Here is a 24,196-nt window from a genome sequence, read left to right on the forward strand (position 1 = left end):
GGGCTAAATGAGAAAATTGTCTTAGACGGATTCGATTGCATTGTGACACAGAAAATACGCTCATACACATGCATATGGTGACAAGCAGATACACACATGCCCTCACAAATTGGAAATGAAAATGATCCATCAGCCAGTGTTTGGGAGACAGAAAAGTAAACAATTTAGGCAGTCACATTAAGACACTTAGAAGTGTAATTACTGCTCCTCCATCGACCCAGATTTCCAGCAGGGGACCCATTGCTGAATGTACTTAGGTTGTTAGGAGTAAATGAGCTCTCTTTATTGCATTCTCGTTTCTAATGGGTCTCTCTTCTGCACCTCTGGCCAGCGGTACACATCTTTAACCACTCACAATCAGCCCTCACAGTCATTGTTTATAACCTATTGTCTTGTACAGAGCAAACAGTAATGTGCATTTAACTTGAAATACCCTGTCAGGGGAGCCTTGTGCTTACTTTAAGTCCAGTGTGAAGGTTGAACTGTGTTTGGTTGACAAATATTGTGGAGAATGCCATAAAATATTGCAAGAAGTAATTTTTCCCAGAGGAGAGATCCTATTGGTAGTGCTATTTCCTGAGTCTCTTAGTGCTACCAACAGGTTAAGAAATTGTTCAGGAAAACATTGAAGCATTTTTTAGATGACATTTGATCATCAAAGTAATGACGTACCATCTACAAAGTAATCAATCTTTCTCTCTCCAGTTGATCTTTCTGAGTTAAGTTCAATAACTTCCTCTAAATCATCACCATCTCTATTAAACCCCATCCCTGGAAGACTACTCAAAAAAAGTCCTGCCATTAATTAATGTTTCGATATTAAATGTGATCCATCTGTTTCTATTGACTATGTGCACGAGACAATGCTAACTTCCTGGTTTGAGACCGGATGTGGGGTTGTGCATTTCCGGTAGCTTTACTTTGCGGTTAATCGCTACTGCGAAGATATCCTCCAAAATCATGTCCAAAACTCGAAAACGGAAAGATTGCATTAAGTTACAAAGAGCAGAAGGTGGGAACACTCACCGCTGTTGTGTCATAAAAAAATCTAATGATCAATTTTGACGTTTAAAGAGTTTAGATCGATCAGTTGTTTACATCACTGCAGCAGAAGACACATCGTCCACATTCAGAAGCACATCTCTGTATAGTGACTGGTCTCATGATTTAAACAGGCAAATGTTCAGCATTCAAGCTACAGGTGAAGAATAGTCAAACCAGATGTTTCCCCCGTTATGTCGAGATCAGCTAGTCAAGTACACACCTACACAGCATGTTAACAAACTGTGAAAAAAGCCACACAAAAAATGAATGATTGCTGGTAAGGGTTTCTATACATTAGTATTTACGAAGGGTATGTTGTGACTTACCTTCAAAATTACAGCGGTCCCTCGCTATAACGCGGTTCACCTTTCACCTCGCTGTTTCGTGGATTTTTTAGTGCAAGTTTGCATGCTTATTTTTACGTCACATTGTGTCCTGATCGCTGCAGACGATCTCCTCCGTGACGTCTCTCCTGTACAGTACAGAATCGCTGCATCGATTGCTAGCAGTGTGACTGCAGTGCTGTATGTCCACGAAACGTTTTGCACCGTCAAAAAATAAAATTGGCTCCTTGATTTCACCTATCGCTGGTTATTTTTAGAACATAACACCCGCGATAAACGAGGGACAGCTGAGAAATATAACATTTGAATCCCTTTTCTCTTTTGCTCTGAGGCGCGGGGGAAAAATATAGACAAGTCGATGAACATCATTTACAGATATATTGGGTAAATGCCCGAGACATCTATAGAAATGTAAATCGCCGCTTGATTCATTCATTTGCTAACTTGTTTTGGACCGTAAACCAGGCGCGAATAGGACACCGGAAACAAAGCTCCCCACAGGAGTTTCCGCACCGGAAGTAGCATATGCTAACGTGCACATAGTCAATTAGTGGGCTACATACCGTGGGCCTTTAAGGTGGCAGTAATGAAACCTTAAAAAGCCATCACTTGACCCAGCTGACTTCCTAAAAGAGAAATTGTAAAACATCCAACTGATCATCTGCAGAGGAGTTTCAGTCGGGATTCAGAATTTAGTACTGAAGCAACATTAGTGAAGGTTTTTTAATTATAGGTACTGTGCTACAGTGGTTTGAATTATATTTGTCTAATAGACTCCAGTTGGTTCATGTTTTTGGGGAATCGTCTTCACACACTAAGGTTAATCACAGAGTTCCATGCTAGGATCATTTCTATTGATATTATACAGCGTTCTCCAAGACAGTATTATTAGATGGGATAGTATACATTTTCCTTGCTATGTCAGTGATTCCAGGCTGTATCTGTCTATGAAGCCAGGTGACACATACTACTTAGTTAAACTGCAGGAATCTCTGAAAGACATAAGGACCTGGATAGGCTCTAATCTCCTGGCCTAAAAGTCTTAGAAACGTAGTGTTTAGCCAGATAACTACTCTGGAAGGCATTACAGTAAAAATGTGCGTAATCTTGGAGCCATTCTTGACAAGGATAGTGCACATAATCAATAAATACTGTGCAATTGTGAAGAAAAACATTCCTAAAAATCTTAAAATTACAAAATTAGAAACACCTCAAAGAGGGAGACATGAAAAACATTATGTATACTTATTTTCTAAGTTGGATAACAGAGTTGGGTGGGGGTTTCTTAGATTCTTCTTTTTTTTTTGCCGCCTGTCCCGTTTGGTTCTTTTGCCGTCAGAATTATTGTCTGAAGGCCAAGAAAGATGCCCAACCGATTTACTTTACCGAGTGCACCATCCCGGCCTTGCCGTATTGGTCCATTTGATTGACCTTTGTTTTTATTGTTTATTTATTTCATTTTCAGTTCTTACATACGGGACAGACATGACTGGGGGAAAAGAAAGGGAGAAGAAGTAGAGGGAGGGAAAGAAAAACACCTGGATCGAGCAAAAATACAAAAGGAAATGGGAAAGGTGAAAACTAAACTATAACCTAAACTGGGTGAACTAGGACTAGACACAAGAACCTGTAAAAATAAACATGGTGTCATGGACCCAGTGTTTTGAGTTTTAGTCTATTTTGATGTTTATTGTTTGTTTAGGTTCATTAAGTTATTCTAGCTCATTTGTTATTATATTACCCTTGTGTTAAGTCTCCCTTGCCCTTCATGTGTTTATGTCTGTGTGTCTTATGTTGTCAAGTTCATGTTGTCGTTTCTGTCATCTTCCCCTGTACTCGGTCTCCCTGTTTCGTGCGCTTAACCGTTATGTGTCATGTCTGCGTGGCTCTTGTTGTCTAGTTCGTTTCATGTCTGTCTCCGTGTTTCCTGTTTTATTTTGAAAGAGTCTGTTCTTTGTTCACTGCATTTAGTTTACTCTTTTCTGTGCATGTGAGTTGCTCGAAACATATTTCAGCAAAATGCTGCATCACTTTTTTCGGGGTGTCTTCAGTGGCCCGTCCAGAATGTTTTCATACAGTGGCCACTAAAAAGAATCTCCAGTTTTATTATGCTGTTGTCAAATAAAGGGTTACTTGAAAAATGTGGCAAAAAAGAGAGAAGGAAAAGAATTGTCTACTTAATTTCCTGCTATTAAAGTTGATATCACTGAAAATAGGTACATATGAAAACCAAATAAGATTTTTAAATCCATAATAAACAGTCATGTTAGAATTATTGCATACATAGGACAGTGCTGCCAGAGGAGCCCAGAAAAATTCGGTTTCCTTGTTTTTGACTCATAATTTTGTACTTTGTTTTAGTTTAATAAAGCCATCTTTTAGTTTATCTCTTCTGTTTCCAAGTCTTGCATTTGGTTCCAACTCTGTCAGCCACACAGCCAGCTTTGACATCTGGTGTGTTTTCAAGGTGTTGCTTAAATTTTTGGAGTAGCGTATAGTTCCTGTTATTGGCCAAGTTTCTGTTGTAACCTCTGTGAGGCTGCATTGATACATTTTTCTGTGGCAGTTTGACATTAGTTCATTTTTGCTCTCTTTCATAAAAAAGTTTCTGATGTGTGCATCCAACCACAACCATCTTCAAATGTTTATTTTGATCCCAACTGCAGACCTGTAAAGACTATCCTGACTCTGTCTTACTTAGTGACCACACTGCAGTCTTGACAGAATCTGCACGCAGACAGGCATACCAACAGCTGTTGTGGCTCAGGTGATAAAGTGCATTGTCTATCGATTGGAAGGTCATTACATTGAGACCCGAGTCTCCAGTCCACAGACAAAAGTATCCTGGGGCAAGATGCTGAATCCCAAATTGGTTTAGTTTCACTCCGTATCAGTTTGAAGCACAATGGTATAATTTCATGTACTGAAATCGTGCTTAGGCACGATTCATGAGTGGAAAATTACTTTCCTGCTTCATGCAGGTTCAATTAAATTAACAATAGATTAAGTGCAAATGTAACTAAATATAGCTGTGTGAACGGGTTTTGACCCGTGGATGAATTGTGACTACCAAACTGACTAGTTTTCATGAGTAGTTTATAAAATAAGGATTTCTTGTGGTGAAAAATAGGATTTGAAAGTAGTGCCTATACGTAATTCTGACACTGAAGCAGGTAAGTTCTCCAGTTTTCTCCTTGTTGGTTGTGCAGAAGCTAAAAACATCAGCTGCTGTATGCATGTTCCCTTGAGGCTGTCAGACTTTACTCTTCCTTATTAAATGATCAGCTACACTGCTTATAGTCACAGTAGAGTGAGTTTTGGCAACAGCCATGAACTGCGGAGCAGTGATGCCAAAAAGTGGCTTATCTTGATGGATGGGTTCATTATCACCTTCTAATTACAGGTGGATTGTCAAATGTATTCATTACTTGTGCTGACCGGGGTTGTGTGAATGTGTGTCCAGGAGTTAGTGTTACACCTGCTGAACTCCAAGGGGTCAACTCGTGTGTGTTGGGGAGGGGCTTGGGGTGGGACTGGGTTCCAGGGGGTTTTGTTTCAGCTTTGCTGTAGGCTCTGTGCAATATTCATGAGTTATGTGGGGATCAGTGTGCTGTGTGCTGTGTACCACTCAAACTGGTTCTGCCTCTGAAACTGCCTCACTTACTCTATGATCTATCTATCTATCTATCTATTTTCCTTGTAAATCAAGTAAAACTATACCAGAGAAGTGGAAAAATTGATTTTATCAGCATTTAGAACAAACGCCTTAATCTTTTTTTCAACAATCTTGACTTATAAACCTATAAAGTTTGGAGATTTGCTGTAGATAAAAACAATGTTTAGAATTGCAGGTTTTTGTATTTATTGTGGTTCCAAAAACACTAGAACATTTCCCATAATATGACTCAAAAGTATTTCTTTATAAGCACCACTGGTGACTATTTGTTACAGATATGGCCATGCCCTGCAGAGCCACAGATAACTTTGCTTGTTTATACAGGCTTCACAGGCTGCATGGTGCCTTTCATAATGACTGTAATGATGAAGATATGTGATATGAATAGATAGAATGTCCTTGTGTCAGATCTAGTTGAAAACTTGAGACTCGTTTTCTGCTCTTCATGGTTTTCTCTGCTATAGTATGGTGTCGGATAGCAAATTAATGGTGTTAGTTTAGATGAATGAGTATCTTCTTTTGACACTTGATTTTAATAAGGCTTAAGCATCCAAATATGTATGTAATATTTCGGCTAGACAAAGATTTAGAAATGGGACAATTCGGGAATAAACCAGTTTGGCTGGTTTATTTAAACCAGTGGAAACCAGCAACCCAAAAAAGAATTTCTTGCTGTTTGGACCTTTATGTTAAGGTGCAAGCACCAAAGGTAAGTGGACTCTAAAGCATGACCAAGTTGAGACTAGAGAGGAGTGCAAATGTATTTACTTTGCACAAGAAGTAGAGAACTTGAAACACTGAATGGTTTGCACTGGGAAACTATGGGCCAGAGAACACGGGCACAAAGGGGAGAGCATAGATGGGTGAGCTTCAGAAGGCAGAACCTGAGCCTGGGATGGCGGTCCACTGGGAGAGAGGTGATGGGTGTTAAATCCCGAAAATGTACATGGGTAAAATAACAGTTCCAAGTGTTGTTAAGATTAATGTTCAGGTGTACTTGTGAATAGTGGTCCAGGAGGGGTGGACTGGTTTACTCACAGGAGATCGTAGGCAGGAGGGCAAGCAGGTGGTGGAGCGAAGGGTTTTCCAGGGGCGATTTCTAATGAAGAACCAGCTCAACAAAACAGATGAGGGAATACAAAGACAGAGATTGCTTAGGCCTACTGGGAGAGAATCTGAAACAGGGAGCAAAGAGGCCTCAGAAGACAGGAATATTTAGCACTGGGGGCCCTGACACCCAAAGTGCTTCAGACTACAAGGCACATTTTCAAACGTACATTCACACAGCACTTTTATCTACTTTACATCCATGACAAATTTCAAATCACCAATTACCTTACATGTGTCTTTGGAGGAAGCCAGAGAACTTGGATGAAACCCAAGCAGGCGTTGAGAGAACATTCAAACTTTCACACAGAACCAGAGCTAACCCAGCCAGGAGATTTAAACATGAGACATTACTATGATGCAGTAGAACCAACCACAGCACCAGCATGAAAGATTTCCTCTGACACAACTCAAGCAAATATAACACAATATCACAATGTGCTGGTGTGGAACAGCTACAAGGCAGGAATAATACAATCACAGGAATCAATAACAAGAATGATATTGACAAAACTTATACACAAAAAATCAATTTTACTAGAGCAACTGTAGAAACTGACATTCACTAATGTAAACCAAGAGTTCAAACCACAAAACAGAGATGATAAGAATTAGAGACATTTACAAGAAAATACAATTCTGGTTTTAGGTGATTGTTTCGGTGTTTGCCTGGTCTGTCAGTAGAACAGGTAGAGCCTGGTGGCCAGCAAAGAATATCACAGTAATTTAGTCTTAATTTGAAACCAAACACAGGCACAGGGAGAGTAATTATTAGATAGAATATACTGAGCTCAGTTCGGAAAACAGCACTTCTTGTCTAATTAGCACTTGATGCCATTTAAAATAAAATATTTACAGGACTGTGTAAAAGTCTTGAGCCACTTAACTTTGATCTATAAATCATTAAAACATCAAAAGGCACCTAACTAGGTGAATAAACTAGTGTTGTACCTACACCTACACACCTACACAAAACCAAGTCTATCTTTAGTCTGGTCGCAAAAACACAAAATTTGCTCTCATTTCTTTAGTTGAATTTACAAATTTCCAAAATTGTCAAGGTTTGAGAGACATACAATTGTATCTTTAAACCAACGAGGTGATTCCCAAAGAGCTATCAGCCGAAACATTTGTCAAACCTCAATGTGGTATGGGATTTGTCCTTAAAGAAATGTAAGAAAACTGCGTAAGTCCACGACAAAAGAATGTCTATAGCATATATATGTCTATAAACAGTATCTAAAAGTCATGTCCTTAGGAAATGGGGGTAAAATCCCAGCAAAGAGTCTCAATGGAAGAGAGAATTGAAATGAGGAGAAAAGGCTGAGCTATTTCTAACCACACACGTACTGGACTGCAACTTGTTTTAATCATTCATTAATCCAAAGTGGACATTTTGGGTTCAAATTATTGTTTATATGTACGGTCTAGGTTAGGGAAGAAGTACATCAGTGAGCGGTTTTAGCCATCTGTAAAACACACCTTAGGTGTCGTCATGGTTTTTTGGGGACCTTGTAAAGTTAAAGGTACTGGAACAGCTTCATTTTTCCAAATTACAGTGATCCCAAACACTGCAAGTGCAGTAAAAGCATACCTGCATAGAAAAACATACACATGGGAACACAATCAGTCATGGATTGGCCTCGTGAAAGCCTGTACATTATTGACGTAGTGCAGGATCATCTTAACAAAGATTGGAACAAAAGGCAGCCAACTCAAAAAAAACCCTTTGAAATGCCCCTCATGAAGCCCAAAGAAGTACTTCTGTTCCTTTTTAGAAGACCTACCTGCAAACCTGAACGACCTTCAGGTACCATCTCAAGCTACCAGTAAGAACAGCAGACAATAACAAAATGCACAAATGGAGAAAAAGGAAGAATTGGTTAGAGCAAAGGTGTGTGCCAATCATCTGAAAAACGATTCAGGGTTAACTCTCCAGTGGTCACGATGGTTTTTGTTTCCTAACTGAAGTTTATCTCTCTTTGTGTTTGTGATCAGCAGCTGTTCCCTTAATGTTGTTTTGAGGATTTGTATATAAGATTTCCCCCTCATGCATATTCCTAAATGTGCGAGAGGGCAAATAATTTATGTTGATTGATTCTCTCATTCATATGATTTCATGTTTGAAAACAGATAAAGATTCATCTGCCTGGAAGAGCAACAGTCAGATGAATCTTGTTGTTGTCAATAACAGATCATAAGAAACTGATGCTGTGTGAAAATGCTATACAAAGAACACTTTAAATAAGGAAGATTCTCGAAATTATACATTTGTTCCCTCAGCATGTAAGCCTGTAGGCTTAAATGTGTTCTACTTTTGTTTGGAATGATTCATTTCTTGGAATGGCAGCTGCACTGTAGCCAAAATAAATAAGAGTATTTAGAAGAACCCTCAGTAAAGTGGTTCAAATTATTATGCGAAAGTTTCTTAATTTTTATTTTTTATTTTTTGCTTTAATCTGCTATTTTATAATTAAGTCAAAGCAACTTAAATCTGTATTCTGGGTCTTACTGAAACTCATGTTTTAGAAGGCAGCCTTTTAATTATTCAGATATTAAATGCTACCAACATTGTCAATATGTTTAGTATATCAATATAACAACAAAGTCAGCAGTTTTCTAAAACGTTGCAAATCACAGGTCACAGTTTAGTTTATAAGCCCTTTATATTTTTTACTAATGCGCACAACTGTGAATATGCTTATCGTTGTCAGTGAAAAAAATGGTTTTCATGTAAAACAAGATCGCTTACTATTAACAAAATAGAGTATTGTTTTTTTTTTAATTCAAAAATAAAAGATAAATAAAATGACGATAAAGTTCTTATCACTAATCAAATAAATAATATGACCTCATGACTGATCCCAACATTCACCAACAGTGAGCGTCGTGCGTAAAAAGCAATATGCCCATCACAGCCAGAGAGATGTGAGTGCTTATACTGTATAATGACTAATAACAATAATACAACTAATAATAATAACGACAATAAAAAACCCTCGTTTCAAATTTTAGGGACAGCTGCGTGGGTCTTCTTTTCCAACTGAAGAAAGTATTATTTTCCCTGCGTTTCTTCACTTCGCCTTGTTCCGCGCTGCGGAGCTGCAGTGATGTCAGCCTGCCTGGGTGATTTGAAGGTCAGCCGCCTCGGAAGGGTTCATACAGAGTTCACCGGCATATATTAAGCATTTCAATCTTTCACTCTCTGTGGCAAAACTAGTTGGAAATGAGTTGCGCGGGGGGGTGGATAACCCATTCGTCATCGCAGAAGAAACGTGAGCTTTTAAACGCCGTCCGTGGTTCTTTTTTATTATTATTATTATTACTACAAGAGACAAATTCTCCTGTTCGCGCGTGTTTTACCACCGCTCCCAATGCGAGACGGGGCGATTTCCAAAAAACAGGTCGGATTATTGTTATTATTATGGAGTCTTCAGAGGTTCGCGGCAGGGCGGAGAGTAGACTCGGTGCAAGAAATGAGGATTTAGAAAAAGCGGCGGAGCGTTTCGGACTGAAATAATTAGTGATTCCAGTGCGGGACGAAGGAGAAGAAGAGGAACGAAATCCGCCGTGCCAAGGAGAGGGGGAGGGAGGGGGAGAGGAGTTCGACGGAGTTGCTTGCGCTTATGTCGGCGATTTTTATGCATCACACACAAGAGTAGTTGAACGAAGAGCCTCTTATCATGTTTGACTGCATGGACATGCTCACCGTAAGTCCCGGACAGATGCTGGATTTCTACACCTCCAGCCCGTCCTCCTGCATGTTGCAAGAGAAGGCTCTGAAAGCATGCATCAGCGGACTGGCGCATAGAGAGTGGCAGCACCGCCGGAGCGCACACTGTAGGTCCAACTTCTCCACATTCTGTCGTATTCATGCTGTCGTTCTTGTGCTTATTGTTTCGCTTTGAGTCGCAGAGGTGAGCTCGAAATAATCATACAGGTAGAGTCCGGCATCTGTTCACAACAAGTTCTAATGAAAGGGCCTGCAGGTGGCAAGAGTGACAGTGGTAAACACGATGGAAACTGCTGGGTAATTATTTGAGAGTTTTACGCTGCCGCATAATTAAATCTTCCAAAAAAAAAGTATTAAAGATTCAAAGGGAGACCATTTGTGGAGCATCTTTGGAGCAAAATCAAATGTTTAGATTATTAAAAACAAAGAAAAAGTCTCCGAGCGCCTCACGTGCTTCCCAGCAGAGCCGATCTACTGAATGAATGCTGATGGCTTCCAGCAGTTCAGTTCAGAGAGCAGCACCCTAGCTGGAGGAATGTAGACCGTAAACACGGGCGGCGTTTCCACACCTCCCTCCCCGGGCTGCACATGACAGGAGGGGGCGGCCTGGCAAACCGCGACTTACGTTCTCTGACACTAATGCAGATAAACGAGCGCGCGGACTTCATTGACTTTCGCTGCTGGAACACGAACTGACCAAAGCTAATGAATGATTTTGTGCTAGTTTTTATCCAGGAGACCAAGTGGACGCTTTAAGGGCACAGAGTGTTGCGTGTACTGTTGACATAAAGAATAAATGTAAGATTTAACAGTCCACAGTCAGGACTGTATCGAGAATGAGCACTGTGTCATAATTATTATTATTATATCCCCTTTTATGAATTATGACTCGTTATTTGTGGATCTGTTTAGATTTTTGTTACAAAACTAGCCTGCATGTTACCGCACGATATTCGAAACAGCCGATATAATATCACACTCACAACTGAGCCTGTTGTCATGAGGCAGTTGTCAGTGTTTGTTTATGGCTGACGGCTGCTCTCTGATTTATCTTAATTTGTTAACGACCTCCTCAGGTGTCACTGCTCAAAGGCAAAACCCAGTGAGCAGAGGGAAAAGTTTCGGCTGAAGCCTTTAACCTGCAGCCGACTCCGACAGCGCTGTGCTGCGTGTCATTTACCTCAAATTGACATCTAGTTCTTATTTTCGTAATGACTGTATTTTCTTCTAACCTGTCAGAAACCTGTTCCTGGTGGTCAGGGCTCTTTAAATGATCAGCATGCCAAAGAAAACTCGATTGTCTTTAAGAGCTTTATATCCAGTTGACATAAATTTGTGGTTATCTACAAATTATTGCTCTAAATAAAATAACAATAATAAAAAAACAGCGATCAGGCCGTTAAACCTGTTAAATATTTTCCCATTTAAAAATGTTTTCTATTATATTATGTGCTCAGTCAGAACTATGTAAACGTTTTAAATATGTATTTAAGATTAAATGAATTATTGTTTTTTTTTTACAGGTATTCTGTATAGGTTTTCAATTATATGCTTTTTTATTTTTGTCCATTTATTTATTTAAGACACAAGCAAAACCAGAAAGCGATGATTGCATGGTGCTGTGAAAGGTTTACTCCAGCGGGTAAAGTGTCCGCATTAAGAATGTAAATGTAAAGACATTTCATTACTTAGAATAATAAGGAGCATTAGTCCCACGAGTTCTTGGATATGTCCATGTAAACTAGTCCTGTCAGCTTTGAACAAAAGGCCAACATGGACTGGATTTTATTCAGACTTCTGCCGTGTCCAAGTGTTTTTTCTTCCACTAAGTCCAAATGACTTTTTAACCATTGGTCTATATTGATGTAGTTGTTGCAGTTTTACATGATCTCTTAATTCGCAGTGAGCCTACTAATTAACAGATTGCGTAAATTTACTTTGTCTCACTGGCTTGCAGGGAGGATTTTCTCTGTCGTCAGAGCAGAGGCCTGTTCCAGTGCATATTTATTTCTTTATTTCATATATCTACTATTTCCTATTCAGTTGTTCCCTTTTTGTTTGAAACAACTGTTTTTGCACTTGATTTACTTCAAATAGAAGAGTGAATGTTTTTTGTTTGTTATATTTTGCATTTCATATTTGTTTATGGTTCTGTGATTGAGTGAATTCACTCTTATGTTCCTCATTGACAATGCAAAATGTCCTTAATCTGTTATATGAACCCTCAAAATGAACTCAATACTTTAATTAATAAGTTAAGTAAATTAAATTAAGAATCGATTGATGAAAATAGTGTAGCTTGTGAATATTTTAATATTTGCAGGGCATGTAAAGCTGCTGTTGGTGACTGGGCCAATGTTTCTTTTATCAATAATTCTATTCTTGATAAAAGTTTGCAGATTAATTTTTAAAGTAAGGTAGAAATAAGGAAATGACTGGGAAAGCCTCCCCTGCCCCCATTTTTTAAATATGCCATTATTTTTGTGCAATCTCGCAATGTCAGATCTCAGTGAACTTGAAATAGCCGCAATGCTAAAAATGAGGAACTCATGAGTAACACTTTGGCCTGTGAAGCCCAGTGTGCAGGTGACAGGAGGCCTTCTAACTAACACATCCCAGTAAGCTACTGTTTAAATAAGACCTTGATTTGAAGAAGCATGTCTTGTGTTCACTGAAACATCGGTTTTATAGTTTGTTTTTCCAGGAAAATGCAAACCTCCTGAGTATTAATTAGCTGCAATGACAACAAAGCAACCATTAATGCATTTCCTCGTTCAGTTCAGATGGTAATTAAGAGTGAAAGAACCTCTTACACTGATGAAATGGGCTATCGAATGGCTACACATGATGTCAATAATCTGGAAACAAGCAGCTGAAATGTTGTCATGAAAAGACAAAGCCAAAGAGACAGCCTGGTATGGATTGTAGATCTGACACATGCTATGAAATAATGAGTCTTTTGTCTTTAAGCCTTAGCATCTCTGATATGGACATGAAAGGCCACGACTTGCCACCAAACTAATTTAATGACTGTGTGAAATGACAGGTGAACGGGGGGAATAAAACGCTGTGTACAACAGTGAAATGATTAGGGTGGCATTAAGGCTGCCCTGGGCTCTGCTGACACTGTGTGTTGATGAAAATACCTGCCTTTAAATAAATATCATATATTAGCGAGCTCATAAATCATCATAGCTGCTGATACATGCAACTTTCATATTTCATATTATAAAGAATGACTCATTTTAACACTTTCTATAGCTGATGTTGTAGTGGTAATTAAAAAAATACTAGATGTTATTACTTTTTAAAAAAGGTTTATGATGCTGAAAATTAGATTTTTTTCACAGAAAGTTTTTTTTAAATAGCCTGCCCTGAGCTTCATGTCATCTTTAAATGTATAAAATGGACAGTTCTGTTTAAAACTGTAATAAAAAATAAAGAAATAGGATAAAACAACAGAGTGAACAACGGGAAACCTCAATACAAACCAATAGATAATAATTTTATCGACTATGTTAAAAAATATGAGGAATTTCTTGTTGTGTCTTTTGCAGTCTTATTAGAGTTTTAGAGGAGTTTTCCCTGATTTGTCATTGATTACTTGACTATACATTAGAATTTCTCCTTCTGAAAGTATATTTGCAGAAGTGGAAAATATACATGTTTTAGGCTTCTACAAAACACACTATATATGGACCTCTCCCATCCCAACAATGGACTCTTCTCACTGTTGAGATCTGGGAAATGCTTCCACTCTCTTAAGGCCAAAACAGAGAGAATGAGGACGAGCTTCTTCCCTCAGGCTATTCGGGTCTTGACCCAGGGATACTCTGAACTGTCATGCATCATGTCACTGCACACACACTGTTTATTTGCACACTTCTTATAATTTCTTTCTTAAATGTTTTATTTTCATATTCTATTTTTTATCTTATAATTTAGCTTAATTCTTAGGTTAAATTCCTAATTTATTCTTTAAATCTGTTAGACGTTTTTTTTACTGTAAACTTTTAAAATGTAAATTTTGTAAATTTCTTTACTGTAGTTTAATGGTCGGATATTGTACAGCAAAAACGTTTCACTACATGTTGTACTGTGTACGACAGAATTTGAATTTGAATGTATAAACCTGAAAAATACATTGAAATACATTATTGAAAATATACTGAACATTTTTCAGTCTGCTCTTAACACACCGTCACAGACCTTCTTATTAGGGTCCCAGTGATAGTTTCATAATTTTTCAAGGTTGTGTGTTTATGTGATTTTTTTCATGATTTTTGATTTCCAAAAAAAAAAAAATTGATTTTCTAATATAATCATACAGTTTTCTGAAGCTGACGGGCAAACAGTGAAATGTTTGGTTGTAAAGTAAAACAATTATTCTTTTATCAGAATGATTGCTGAATAACAATAACACACACACACACACACACACACACTTCTGAGATATAGTAGGGGATATAAATCAGTTGTAGCTTGAATGAAATTAACAACAGAACAAACATTTTCACTCTGCATCTTTTCTGTTTTTTCATTATTTTGCATTTGGCTGAGGTCAGTGACCCTACGAGCAGCACGAGGCAATAAATGAACCCTGCAGAGGTTCCACAGGTAGTCCAACGTGTCCAGGATGGCACATTAAGGCCACCTGTGTATGTGTCTTTAACTAAACAATCAGAAACAGACTCTATGAGGGTGGTCTGGTGGTCCTAACTCCTGTAGTGGGCTTTGTGTTCACTGCCTGGCACCATAGCCCAATTGGAATTTGCCATAGGATACCAAAACTGGGAGATGGGAGACACAGACCTGTACAGGCTAGACCAGGGATGCCCAATCCCAGTTCTCGAGAGCTACCATCCTGCAGCTTTTAGATGCATCCTTGTTCTGTCACACCTGAATCAAATGAATGGCTTGTTATCAGGCCTTTGCCAAACTTGATGGGATGCTGAAGAGGTAATCCAATCATTTGATTCAGCTGTGTTGGAGTAGGGATGCATCTAAAAGCTGCAGGACTCTTGAGGACTGGGATTGGGCACCCCTGGGCTAGACAATGGCACCCTGACTGCCTTTAGGTATTGGGGTGAAATCCTTGGTTCTGCGGTCATACCCTACGCTTCCAAAATGGGTCCTGGAGTCTTCCTGATTCAAGACGATGCCTCATGTGGGGAGAGTATGCAGGCAGTTCCTGGAGGATGAAGGAACTGATACCACTGACCTGCCCCCACACTGACCTGACCTAAATCCGATAGAACAGATGGGAACATTATTTTTCCGTCCATTTGATGCTGCCAGGTTACACCTCAGATTGTCCAGGAGCTCAGTAATGCCCTGGTCCAGATCTGGGAAGAGATCCCCATTATCCGTCATCTCATTAGGAGGATGCCCTGATGTTGTTGGGCAGACATACAAACATGTGGAGGCCATACAAACTACTAAGTAAGAGTGGACAGAAGAGTGCAGAATGGACTAGTCTCTCACATCAGTTTTTGCCTTTGATTTTTGGTCTTTTGAATTCAGCACTCGAGGTTGATTTTTATTTCCATCAAAAGATGTGGCATTTTTTTGTTCTTAACACATTACTATGTAATGGTATCATTACCATGCTCATATTAGCACAGACATCCAGCATAATCTTTTCCCATTGAGATCTGATGTTTTAACCCCCCCCCCCCCCCCCACACACACACACACACACATATGTGTGTGTAAAATATGTAATATATTCCCTCATGCTACCAGTACTGACCAGTACTGACATCCATCCATCCTCTTCCACTTAACGTTGTCAGGGTTGCAGGAGGGCTGGAGCCTATCCCAGCTATCATAGGGCGAGAGGCAGGGTACACCCTGGACAGGTCAACCAGTAGTGACACTGACCCCTTAAATTAGCTTAAATGCTTTGAGTATTTTAAGCTCTTCTTAACCTTGCTCCCTCTGGCACACATTGGAAGGCCATGCAAAGCTGCTTCTAATGTGGTGCACACTTTGTGAAAACCTGAACAAAAAAACACTCCCATACAGAGGAGTGTCAGTATTAAGAGTGAGCTTCCTTTCCACAGCCACTCAGGTTATGCCTACGTCTCCACATCAAAATCACCACAGCTTAACACAAACCAAATACAGAAACATCTCTTGTAATTTGTCAGGTTTAATTAAATCCTGTGATTTATGATAGTACCACTCAATTGATTTTTACTTAGGACATACACTTTTAGCGCACCTTCCCTTCTGCAGCATAAAAGCAGCTTTGTCCTCCAAAGCTTCATTGCTGTTTGTAGCGACAGGCTTTGCTTCATATTCTTTGCCATGTGTCAGTTTTGTGGACCGTGTGGACAGAGTTTCACAGGCTACTTGTTTTCCATCCTAGAGAATTGGACATAAGGATGCAGAGGGCACAGAACAAATCTCCAGATTAAAACCTAAAAGCCTTTGTGTATGGAATTGACATGCTCTTCCTGTAAATAGGTTTCCGTCCACAGTCCAAAGATATTCATGGTTAGGTGTGGTCATTCTAAACTGGCTGTAGTGTGCTGTGAAAATGAAAACACTGAAGAAAAAATGGTTTCCTAAAAAAAGAAAATGTAGCACTAAGGGTGAAATCTTTCATAAAATAAAGTATGTGCAAAGATTCTTTGAATGGCAGAGATGTAGCACAGAGCCATGGCTCAACGTCTCACAGTGAAGCCATTTACAATTCTTAACTTGTTTGTTTGTTGTGAGCAGCAGATCAAACACAAGCAGAATTTGTAGACTTTTAACTGTATTTTCATAAACTTTACAGCTTTTCCTACTGATAAAAACCTCCCTTATGGCCGTTCATTAAACAATAAATATATGACAGAAAAGTTTCTTTTTTCACCTTCTGCTATAGAAATTTTACTTTTTTCTTTTCAGTTTTTCTTTCTTTGTCACAGCAGCTTTTTCTTCATCATGTAGAAAAATAGTTTAATATATTAATATTAATATTATATAATTATATATTATGTATAAATGTATGTAAATATCCTTTACAGTGACACAAAGGGGAGTGTCACTGCTCCGGCCCACTAATATCAAAGTGGGCTGCATGTGGCCCGCCGTGTAAAATGAGTTTGACAACCTTGCCTTAAACTGTGGCAGCGTCAGCTCCAGTGGAGCTATTGTGTTATCAGTCTTTTTGTTGAAAAACTGGGGGCTGCTGGGTTTAATGTTGTCAAACTTATTATTCACACGCTGTTGTGGTGCAGGTCTATTTTTAGTCACGAATGTGGGTTAAATGCTCCCGCTTACACGGTGACGACGGTGCACTATGGCACTGTGCGATAAAAAAAGCTTTGAAGAAAAAAAATGTGAATTATTTTTCAAATTACTTGGTGAATGGTTGCAGCCCTATTCTGAATTATTTGAATTTCTTTAAGGGGGAGGTATATGGTGACAGTTCTCCATTCCAAGAAGAAGTACTTCTCAGTCAGCACGTTTTCTTACTGGCTGGTTGTAAAAGGCAGTGTGTGTTCATATCAGCATTCTCTGGTGTCACTAACCACAGTTCTTGTAGATAGCCAATCACAGTCCCTCCCCTTATTCATCTCGCAGACTCCAGCAGGGAGCCTGTGCTTTTTTACCCAACCGGCAGGTTCAGCCAGAGGGTAAGGGTTGAGGAGTCGCTCATTTTTCTCTCCCTGTTCGTAAGCCACACTAGCTGTGCCCACTTGTCTGTCAATGGCCTTTATTTCTCCGAGCTTTCTGTGTATGTTAACATGCAGAGAAGCCGACTCAAAGTTTAATCATGCAGAAAATGGAAAAAGGCTCCCCCGCAACTGATGCCTATGTAGCTAACTGATGACCACACCTCCACACATACATGTAATGAGGGGTGTAATGCATCTATGTTTATACGTCCCATCTGTCTGCAGGTGGTCACACTGCCTCTTAGAAGCAGCCATGAGTTTCAAATAGGTAGCAGGGCTAAATTGTTGTGGCTGCCTCTCCTCAGTGTGTAATCGCCCAGCCATCACAAATGCACCAAAGTATTTTTCCTCTAGATGTATGTTGAAGTGTGCTGTACCGCCTGGTGAAGGCTAAGGCACATTAATTCTGTGCTTCAGTAGTCCTCACCTGATGCGAACACCTTGTTTCAGTTATTAAGTGTTTGATACAGAATATTGCACTGTGGTTATTATATAGGGAACTGTTCTTGTGTAGAATGAGTTGCTGTTTCCATATTTTAAGTCACAACAACAGACTGATCTATGTAAGAGTAAAACGTTATAATTCAATACAATGTGCTGAAAAAGTAAAATTACTTATACATTTATTACTTGATGTATGTATAACATACATAATCTATCTAAGTAGGCGGTAGGTGAAGTGTCTTGCCCAAGGACACAACGACCGAGACTGTCCGAGTTGGGGCTCGAACCGGCAACCTTCCGGTTACAAGGCGAACTGCCAACTCTTTGAGCCACGACTGCCTTATGTTATGCTAACTTAGCTGTGTAGCTAGCGATCACGTAGCACATCATTATATACCAGCTAGCCCAACTTCAGTAACCCTACAAACGACACTGCTGTTTAGTTTTCTGTCTTCATTTATGTTGGAAGTGATAGCAGAGCTGTACGTTTGAATTCTTTCAGAAATCTCTCAGGGCTTTCTGTTGCTCTGCCTCCCGTCTTTGGAACTCCCTTCCTCCTGAGATAAGAAACATCACTTCCTTCCCTCTTTTTAAGACTCAAAACTCACCTATTCACAATAGTCTATTTCACGGAAACTTTTCCATCCTGCTACTTTAATTTATTTTATTTATTTGCTCAATGTTTTATCCTTTTTTTTTTTGTAAATTGTTATGTTTGTTGTTGTGATCGCTTGTGTACAGTGTCCTTGAGTGTTTTGAAAGGCACTTTCTTAAATAAAATGTATTATTATTATTATTATTATTATTATTATTATCATTATTATTAATCACTGCAGCAAACCCTCCTGGCACCGGGTTGCAAGTTCCTCTCACCTTGGCTTCTCTTTACAATATTTCAGCCTACATTCCTACTACCAGGTATCCAACTATATCTCCTCCTAACCCAGTTCTTTTTCCTCCTTCCTCCTCCAAGCAGCACATGGCCAAGTTTTTTAGCCCAGGGCCCCTCTTTTCAAACTAATATTGCTCAGTTTTCGCTGGCCTCTTCACCTCCCTCTGCAATTCCTCTTCTCAGCCCACCGGCTCCCAAACCTTCCCCAGTATCTGCTCACCTTCGCCAACAAATCGTTGCTGGATCTATATAAATATATAGATCTAGCTGAGCTCATTCTACTACCACTCAACCAGCCCACTCCACCCAGGTTGATCGACAGCCATCACGGTCCCATCATCATGTGCGGCCCCATCTCGGGCAAAGGAGCTCACTGCGCTTGAGTTTGCTTTCGCCTTTTCACTATATAGAGGTGTTCTCTGCACCGCTTTCCCCTCCCAAAGACAAGAGCTCGATATGTACTTGACAATAATACTTGATCTCACCCTATGATTCGGCGGCACCGGCTTTTACTAGTACCACATCCAGTTCGATTCTCATGTAGCAGTTTGCTTACAACAGTTTGATCAGGACACATTCTGGGCCAGGCTCAACCAGGAACTCTGCTGCCCGTTTTTCTCTTTCCTGCAAGATATGCGGTGCTCCTGTATCATCCTGTATCATTTGAGCCCAAAATAATTCACAGCCCATAAGCCGCGCATCCGCTCTTAACCGCTTGGCCCCAACATGTACACCAGAAATTTCAAAACCCACAGAATCCATTCCTAGCATGCCTTTGCCACAAGGTACAGATAGGAAGGGCAGACCCATCATGCATCCAGGAGGCCGCACCATTTGTAATAATTTCAACGATTCTGGTTGCCTCAGGTGTTAGTGCCGCTATCTCCACTCCTGCTCCTTTTACGACGGCGGCAATTCCCGCCCAGCATGCCCCCCAAGCAATGACTAGCTTTACCCGTTTCGACACGCATTCAGAATCCAAGATCAAAAGAAGCCTTAAAAAAATCACCCTAATCCAGACTTCGTCAACTTTTTACTCAAAGGTTTTTCTGAAGGTTTCCACCCAGGCATTGTCACCCAGCCATCAGTTTCTTGTACCTGTAGAAACCTCCAGTTGACAGCCAAAGAAGTTAGGGAGGGTTTCATGATTGGACCCTTTTCCCCTCTTTTGCATCAGCCCACTTGGCATCTCAACAGAAATTATTCAGGCAAAAAGCGCATCATCATAGAGTTATCTGTGCCTCACGGTAGTCATATTGCGTGCATAAATAGCCTTGTTCCCAGCGATGATTATTCTCTTAAATACTCTACAGTGAACCACGCCATTTCCCTTGTTAAGATCGCTGGCAGAGGTGCATGGCTTTTAAAAGCCAACATCACAAATGCCTGCCAATTCACCCTGATTTCAGGTGCTTGTTCGGAGTCAAGTGGAGGGATATTATTTCGCCGTCAGGCTAACCTTTGGTTGCAAAAGCAGCCCCAAGCTGTTTGGCTCACTCTCTGAAGCTCTATGTTAGATCCTTTCCTACAACCATAAGCTGCCATTTTTAGTTCATCTTCTTGACAATTTCCTGGTCATATCCCCTTCCACATCACCGCCAGCTCATGAGCTATCCACTTTGAGGTCAGTCTTCTCTGAACTTGGCATTCCAATTTCAGAAAAAAAGAGGGCCTATTGAAAAACTCAATCACTTTTGTCCTTCAAAACTTTCTCCTCGTTGCCACAAGTTCCAAACGACAGCTAGCCTCCCTTATTTAAACTTTGCATTATGGGTAATTCCTCAAGACCGCTCCTTTATCTCTCACTTGCTTTCACTTGCACCATATAAACCATCACTCCTCAGCACTATCACGCTAGAAAACTCTTCCAAAGCCAAACTGCAACTCTGGCAACTTCTCCTTGCTAACTGGAATGGCATTTCTTTCTTTTATGACATTCAGCTTTACACAGATGCTGCCCCTTCTGCCAGCTTTGGGGGTTATTATGGCAGAAGATGGTTCACTTCAGCATGGCCTCCTGAGTTCTGCCACTATATCCAGGAATGGTTCCTGCCTTCCACAGCTGTTTTCGAAATCTACCCAGTGGTGATCTCGGCCTTACTGTGGGGCCACAAATGGTCAAAAAGATCCATCCTCATTCACTCAGACAACCTCACTGTAGCTCACATAATCAACAAAGGCCAAAGCAATTCCCCTTCCATCATGCCCCTCATGCATCGGCTCATGCATGGCTGTCAGTCACCCACCAGCCTTGGGCTCTTATGCAGAGGCAGCTCTGACACCAGTTGCTCCATTTTCAGCCACAAAATGCGCGATCTAAACCCTAGCATCGCAGAGCTCATCAGCCTCTCCCAAGAAGCTATAATCAATAGTCTTGCCGCAAGCAACTGGGAACATGTTCCGTTTCTTCCACAATCACGTCAATCTTCCCTTCCCGTCATTTGACATTGAAACCACGTCTAGGTTTGTATCTTTTGCATTCCGATTTCTGGGCGGCATCAATTTCTTTGCCAAAACACTCACAGGTTCGCCTTGCTTGACCATTTCATCGCCTCAGCTATCGCTACTCATCCAAGGTCTCAAACGGCAGACACCCTCTGCAACCCCACGGGTGCAACTCAATTCAATTGCACTATAAAAATGCAATTGAATTGAACATATGAGTCTTATAAATTACAGTTGAAATGAAATTCTCAGCTGTTGGTAACAATCCATCCAATCCACAGATGCAAAGAAATCAAAACATGGATGTCCATGGGTTAAGTTATGAGAAATGACATAGGGAAATAGTCTTTAACATGCTTACTGAAATATATTTAATACTTTGTGTTGGTGGGGACAGCTTCAAGATACGTGAAGAAACATTGCATGCATCAGGTGTGGTTGTGGCCCAATTTTCAACTGTTCTGATAATTCTTTATACTCCTCTGTCTAAAATCTTGCGGGGGGCATCTAATTGTGGTTTATGGTGAAATGATGATCTTTCCACTTCCAGATTATGGCCCCAACAGTGCTCACAGGAGCCAGTGGCATGAGTAGTTTTTGCAACAATAAGGTTATGAAGGTCTTGAGAGAGCTCATTGTTTTTACCCATCATGAGATGTTTCTTGTGTGACATGTTGGTAATGACACATTTTTATTGGTCATCAGCTGGGACTGAACCAGCTGATATTAATTTGCATGACTGCTTTCTAATTACTGATAGATTTCTGCTGGTGTCGTGACTGTCCATGCATTTTTTGCACCTCGCCTTCTTCATGTGTTCAATAGTTTTCCCCTGTTTTATTTCTTATTAATACACAAAACTTATGGACATCTATGGTTAGATTTCTGTGCATGTGTGATTTGGATTTTCTGTTACTGAAATCTGGTAATAATGTCAATAGCACCTGTTATGGGCTGGTGATTTGTTACACAAGACACACACACACACACACACATTGTGCTGAACAGACAACATTATTACAATTTATTCTGTCTGATATTCTCATATCATGTAAGTACAAGTATCTACAGATTTGGACAAAATAGACCACCTGAAAATCAGCAAAAAAATAGTTCAGCGTAGTATGACTAGTTATAATTTGTATAGACATGCTGCCACACAATAGAATGATGTATGTAAGACAACTGCATTAATGCATTATTCCAAGTATCTATGTGTATTATCTGTGGTTTGGTTATATGAGCGAATTTTGCAAAAAATGGAGATAGAAAGTTCAAAATTCTTCCTTAAATAATTTCCAACCCAGGCTGGTCTTTAACTCATACTGTAAATATATAAGAGCATGCACAAGTGCCTGTTTTCTTGATCCTCCTTTATCAAGTGGCTTTGTGTGTCAGACCACTGGCTCATCTCCAGCAGATTGTCTCAACGAACATCTGCTTTATGTGCAAATGTTTTAACCTGCTCTCTGCCAGCTTCACAGGCAAACCATCTGGAGCATTAGAAGCAATGAAATGAAAATCAATGCTTGTCTCTCTGTCCTTACCAAGTTGGAAGTGCATTGTACATTGGCACTATAAAAATGCAATTGAACTGAACAAAGTAATAGTAAAATGCCCAAATATAAATAGTCAAGAGTACAGCTAAATATAAATACCCTAAATTGTATAATTTGGAATAACCTTGTAATTTGTAAGTAAACGGTGAGTGTGATGGAAGATCAGATTAAATCACCAGGGAATTCCATACAGGGACAAGAGTCCAGTAATTATAAGAGCTTGTCTCTTAAGATTGGTAATTGGGTTTACCCTGATGAACTACGGAAGAATGTAATCGAATCTGCTGGATGGAATGCTTCCCATTTTCTATGTAGAAAGGTTGTGTATGTGTGTGGACAGCTGATTGGTCTCTACAATTATCATGGTTTTGGTGCATTTTTATTGATGGTGCTAAATTCTCTCTTGTAGCATTGTTAGTGGTATTTTATCTGCATGTTACACGCACATGTCCCATAAACACTGCTGTTTAATGATTAATGCTTAACATTTCTTTTATAGCCATCTCTTTTCTGTGTGTGCTCAGCTAATTTACTGGACCCTCCTTCATAATTATCTGAAAATGAAATAATATTTTGGAGTAAATTAGATGGATGTTTCCAAGAAAGGCCTATGCTGTTTGTTAATTGTAATAAGAGGAATTTGTTAACAAGTGTCTGTTTGGTGGATTCAAGTTTGACTAAAATAAAATGGGAAGTTTAACTTGGATTGAACCAAAAGAACTTCCTGTTTTTTCACTATTCTGGTTGTAAATCCATGTAACCCGTTTTAGTCCTGATTTTCAGTACACAGTGAACATCATGTATCAGTTAGTAAGTTTCTGTTCACATACGCACGTTGGTTGGAAAGATATTCATGAATATGAGCTTCAGTAACTTATAAGAAATTAAGTACAAATACGAGCAGTGCCTATTTCTTATTGTAGTAGACAATTAGTTTTTTATTCTAAAACAATAGTGACTTTTACTCAGTTGTATCACCTAAATCATTTCAAATATCTTCGTTTCGTTATACTTCAACAAGCAATTTGATAAATGGTTATATTTTCTAGATCAAAGACTTGGCTGACAAGGTAATTTAAATGAAAATGAACCATCCCTGGAAATGCATTAAGCATTTTGCCCAAGCAACACACACAAACTAATCATGAGAAATACTCGAAAGCAGAATGTGATGTATAAAAGTTTATATGTGGAATTTGTGGCTAATGTTTTCTCTCTGTAGGCAAAGAACCTAATTGTAGTGAGACAGTTTAGTTTCCTGTACGTTAAAATTTAAAGT

At 39.6% G+C, this 24,196-nt stretch overlaps 1 protein-coding gene across 2 annotated transcripts in view; it reads left to right on the plus strand.

The window, feature by feature from the left end:
• LOC146362372 (retinoic acid receptor beta-like) overlaps nt 1–24,196 on the plus strand; it is a 255,828-nt gene that overhangs the window by 134,450 nt on the left and 97,182 nt on the right. Inside the window, exon 1 of one of the 2 annotated variants that reach the window (XM_084919460.1) lies at nt 9,171–10,011. The exons of the other annotated variant lie outside the window; for it this stretch is intronic. Within the exon in view, the coding sequence (XP_084775586.1) occupies nt 9,855–10,011 (157 nt within the window). The 5' untranslated portion in view covers nt 9,171–9,854. Of the gene's footprint in view, nt 1–9,170; nt 10,012–24,196 lie in introns of those variants that run through there. 2 annotated transcript variants of the gene reach the window in all.

Source organism: Perissodus microlepis, chromosome 22, assembly GCF_051167445.1.
Source record: "Perissodus microlepis isolate ML-2025 ecotype Zambia chromosome 22, ASM5116744v1, whole genome shotgun sequence".
NCBI classification, from domain to species: Eukaryota; Metazoa; Chordata; class Actinopteri; order Cichliformes; family Cichlidae; genus Perissodus; species Perissodus microlepis.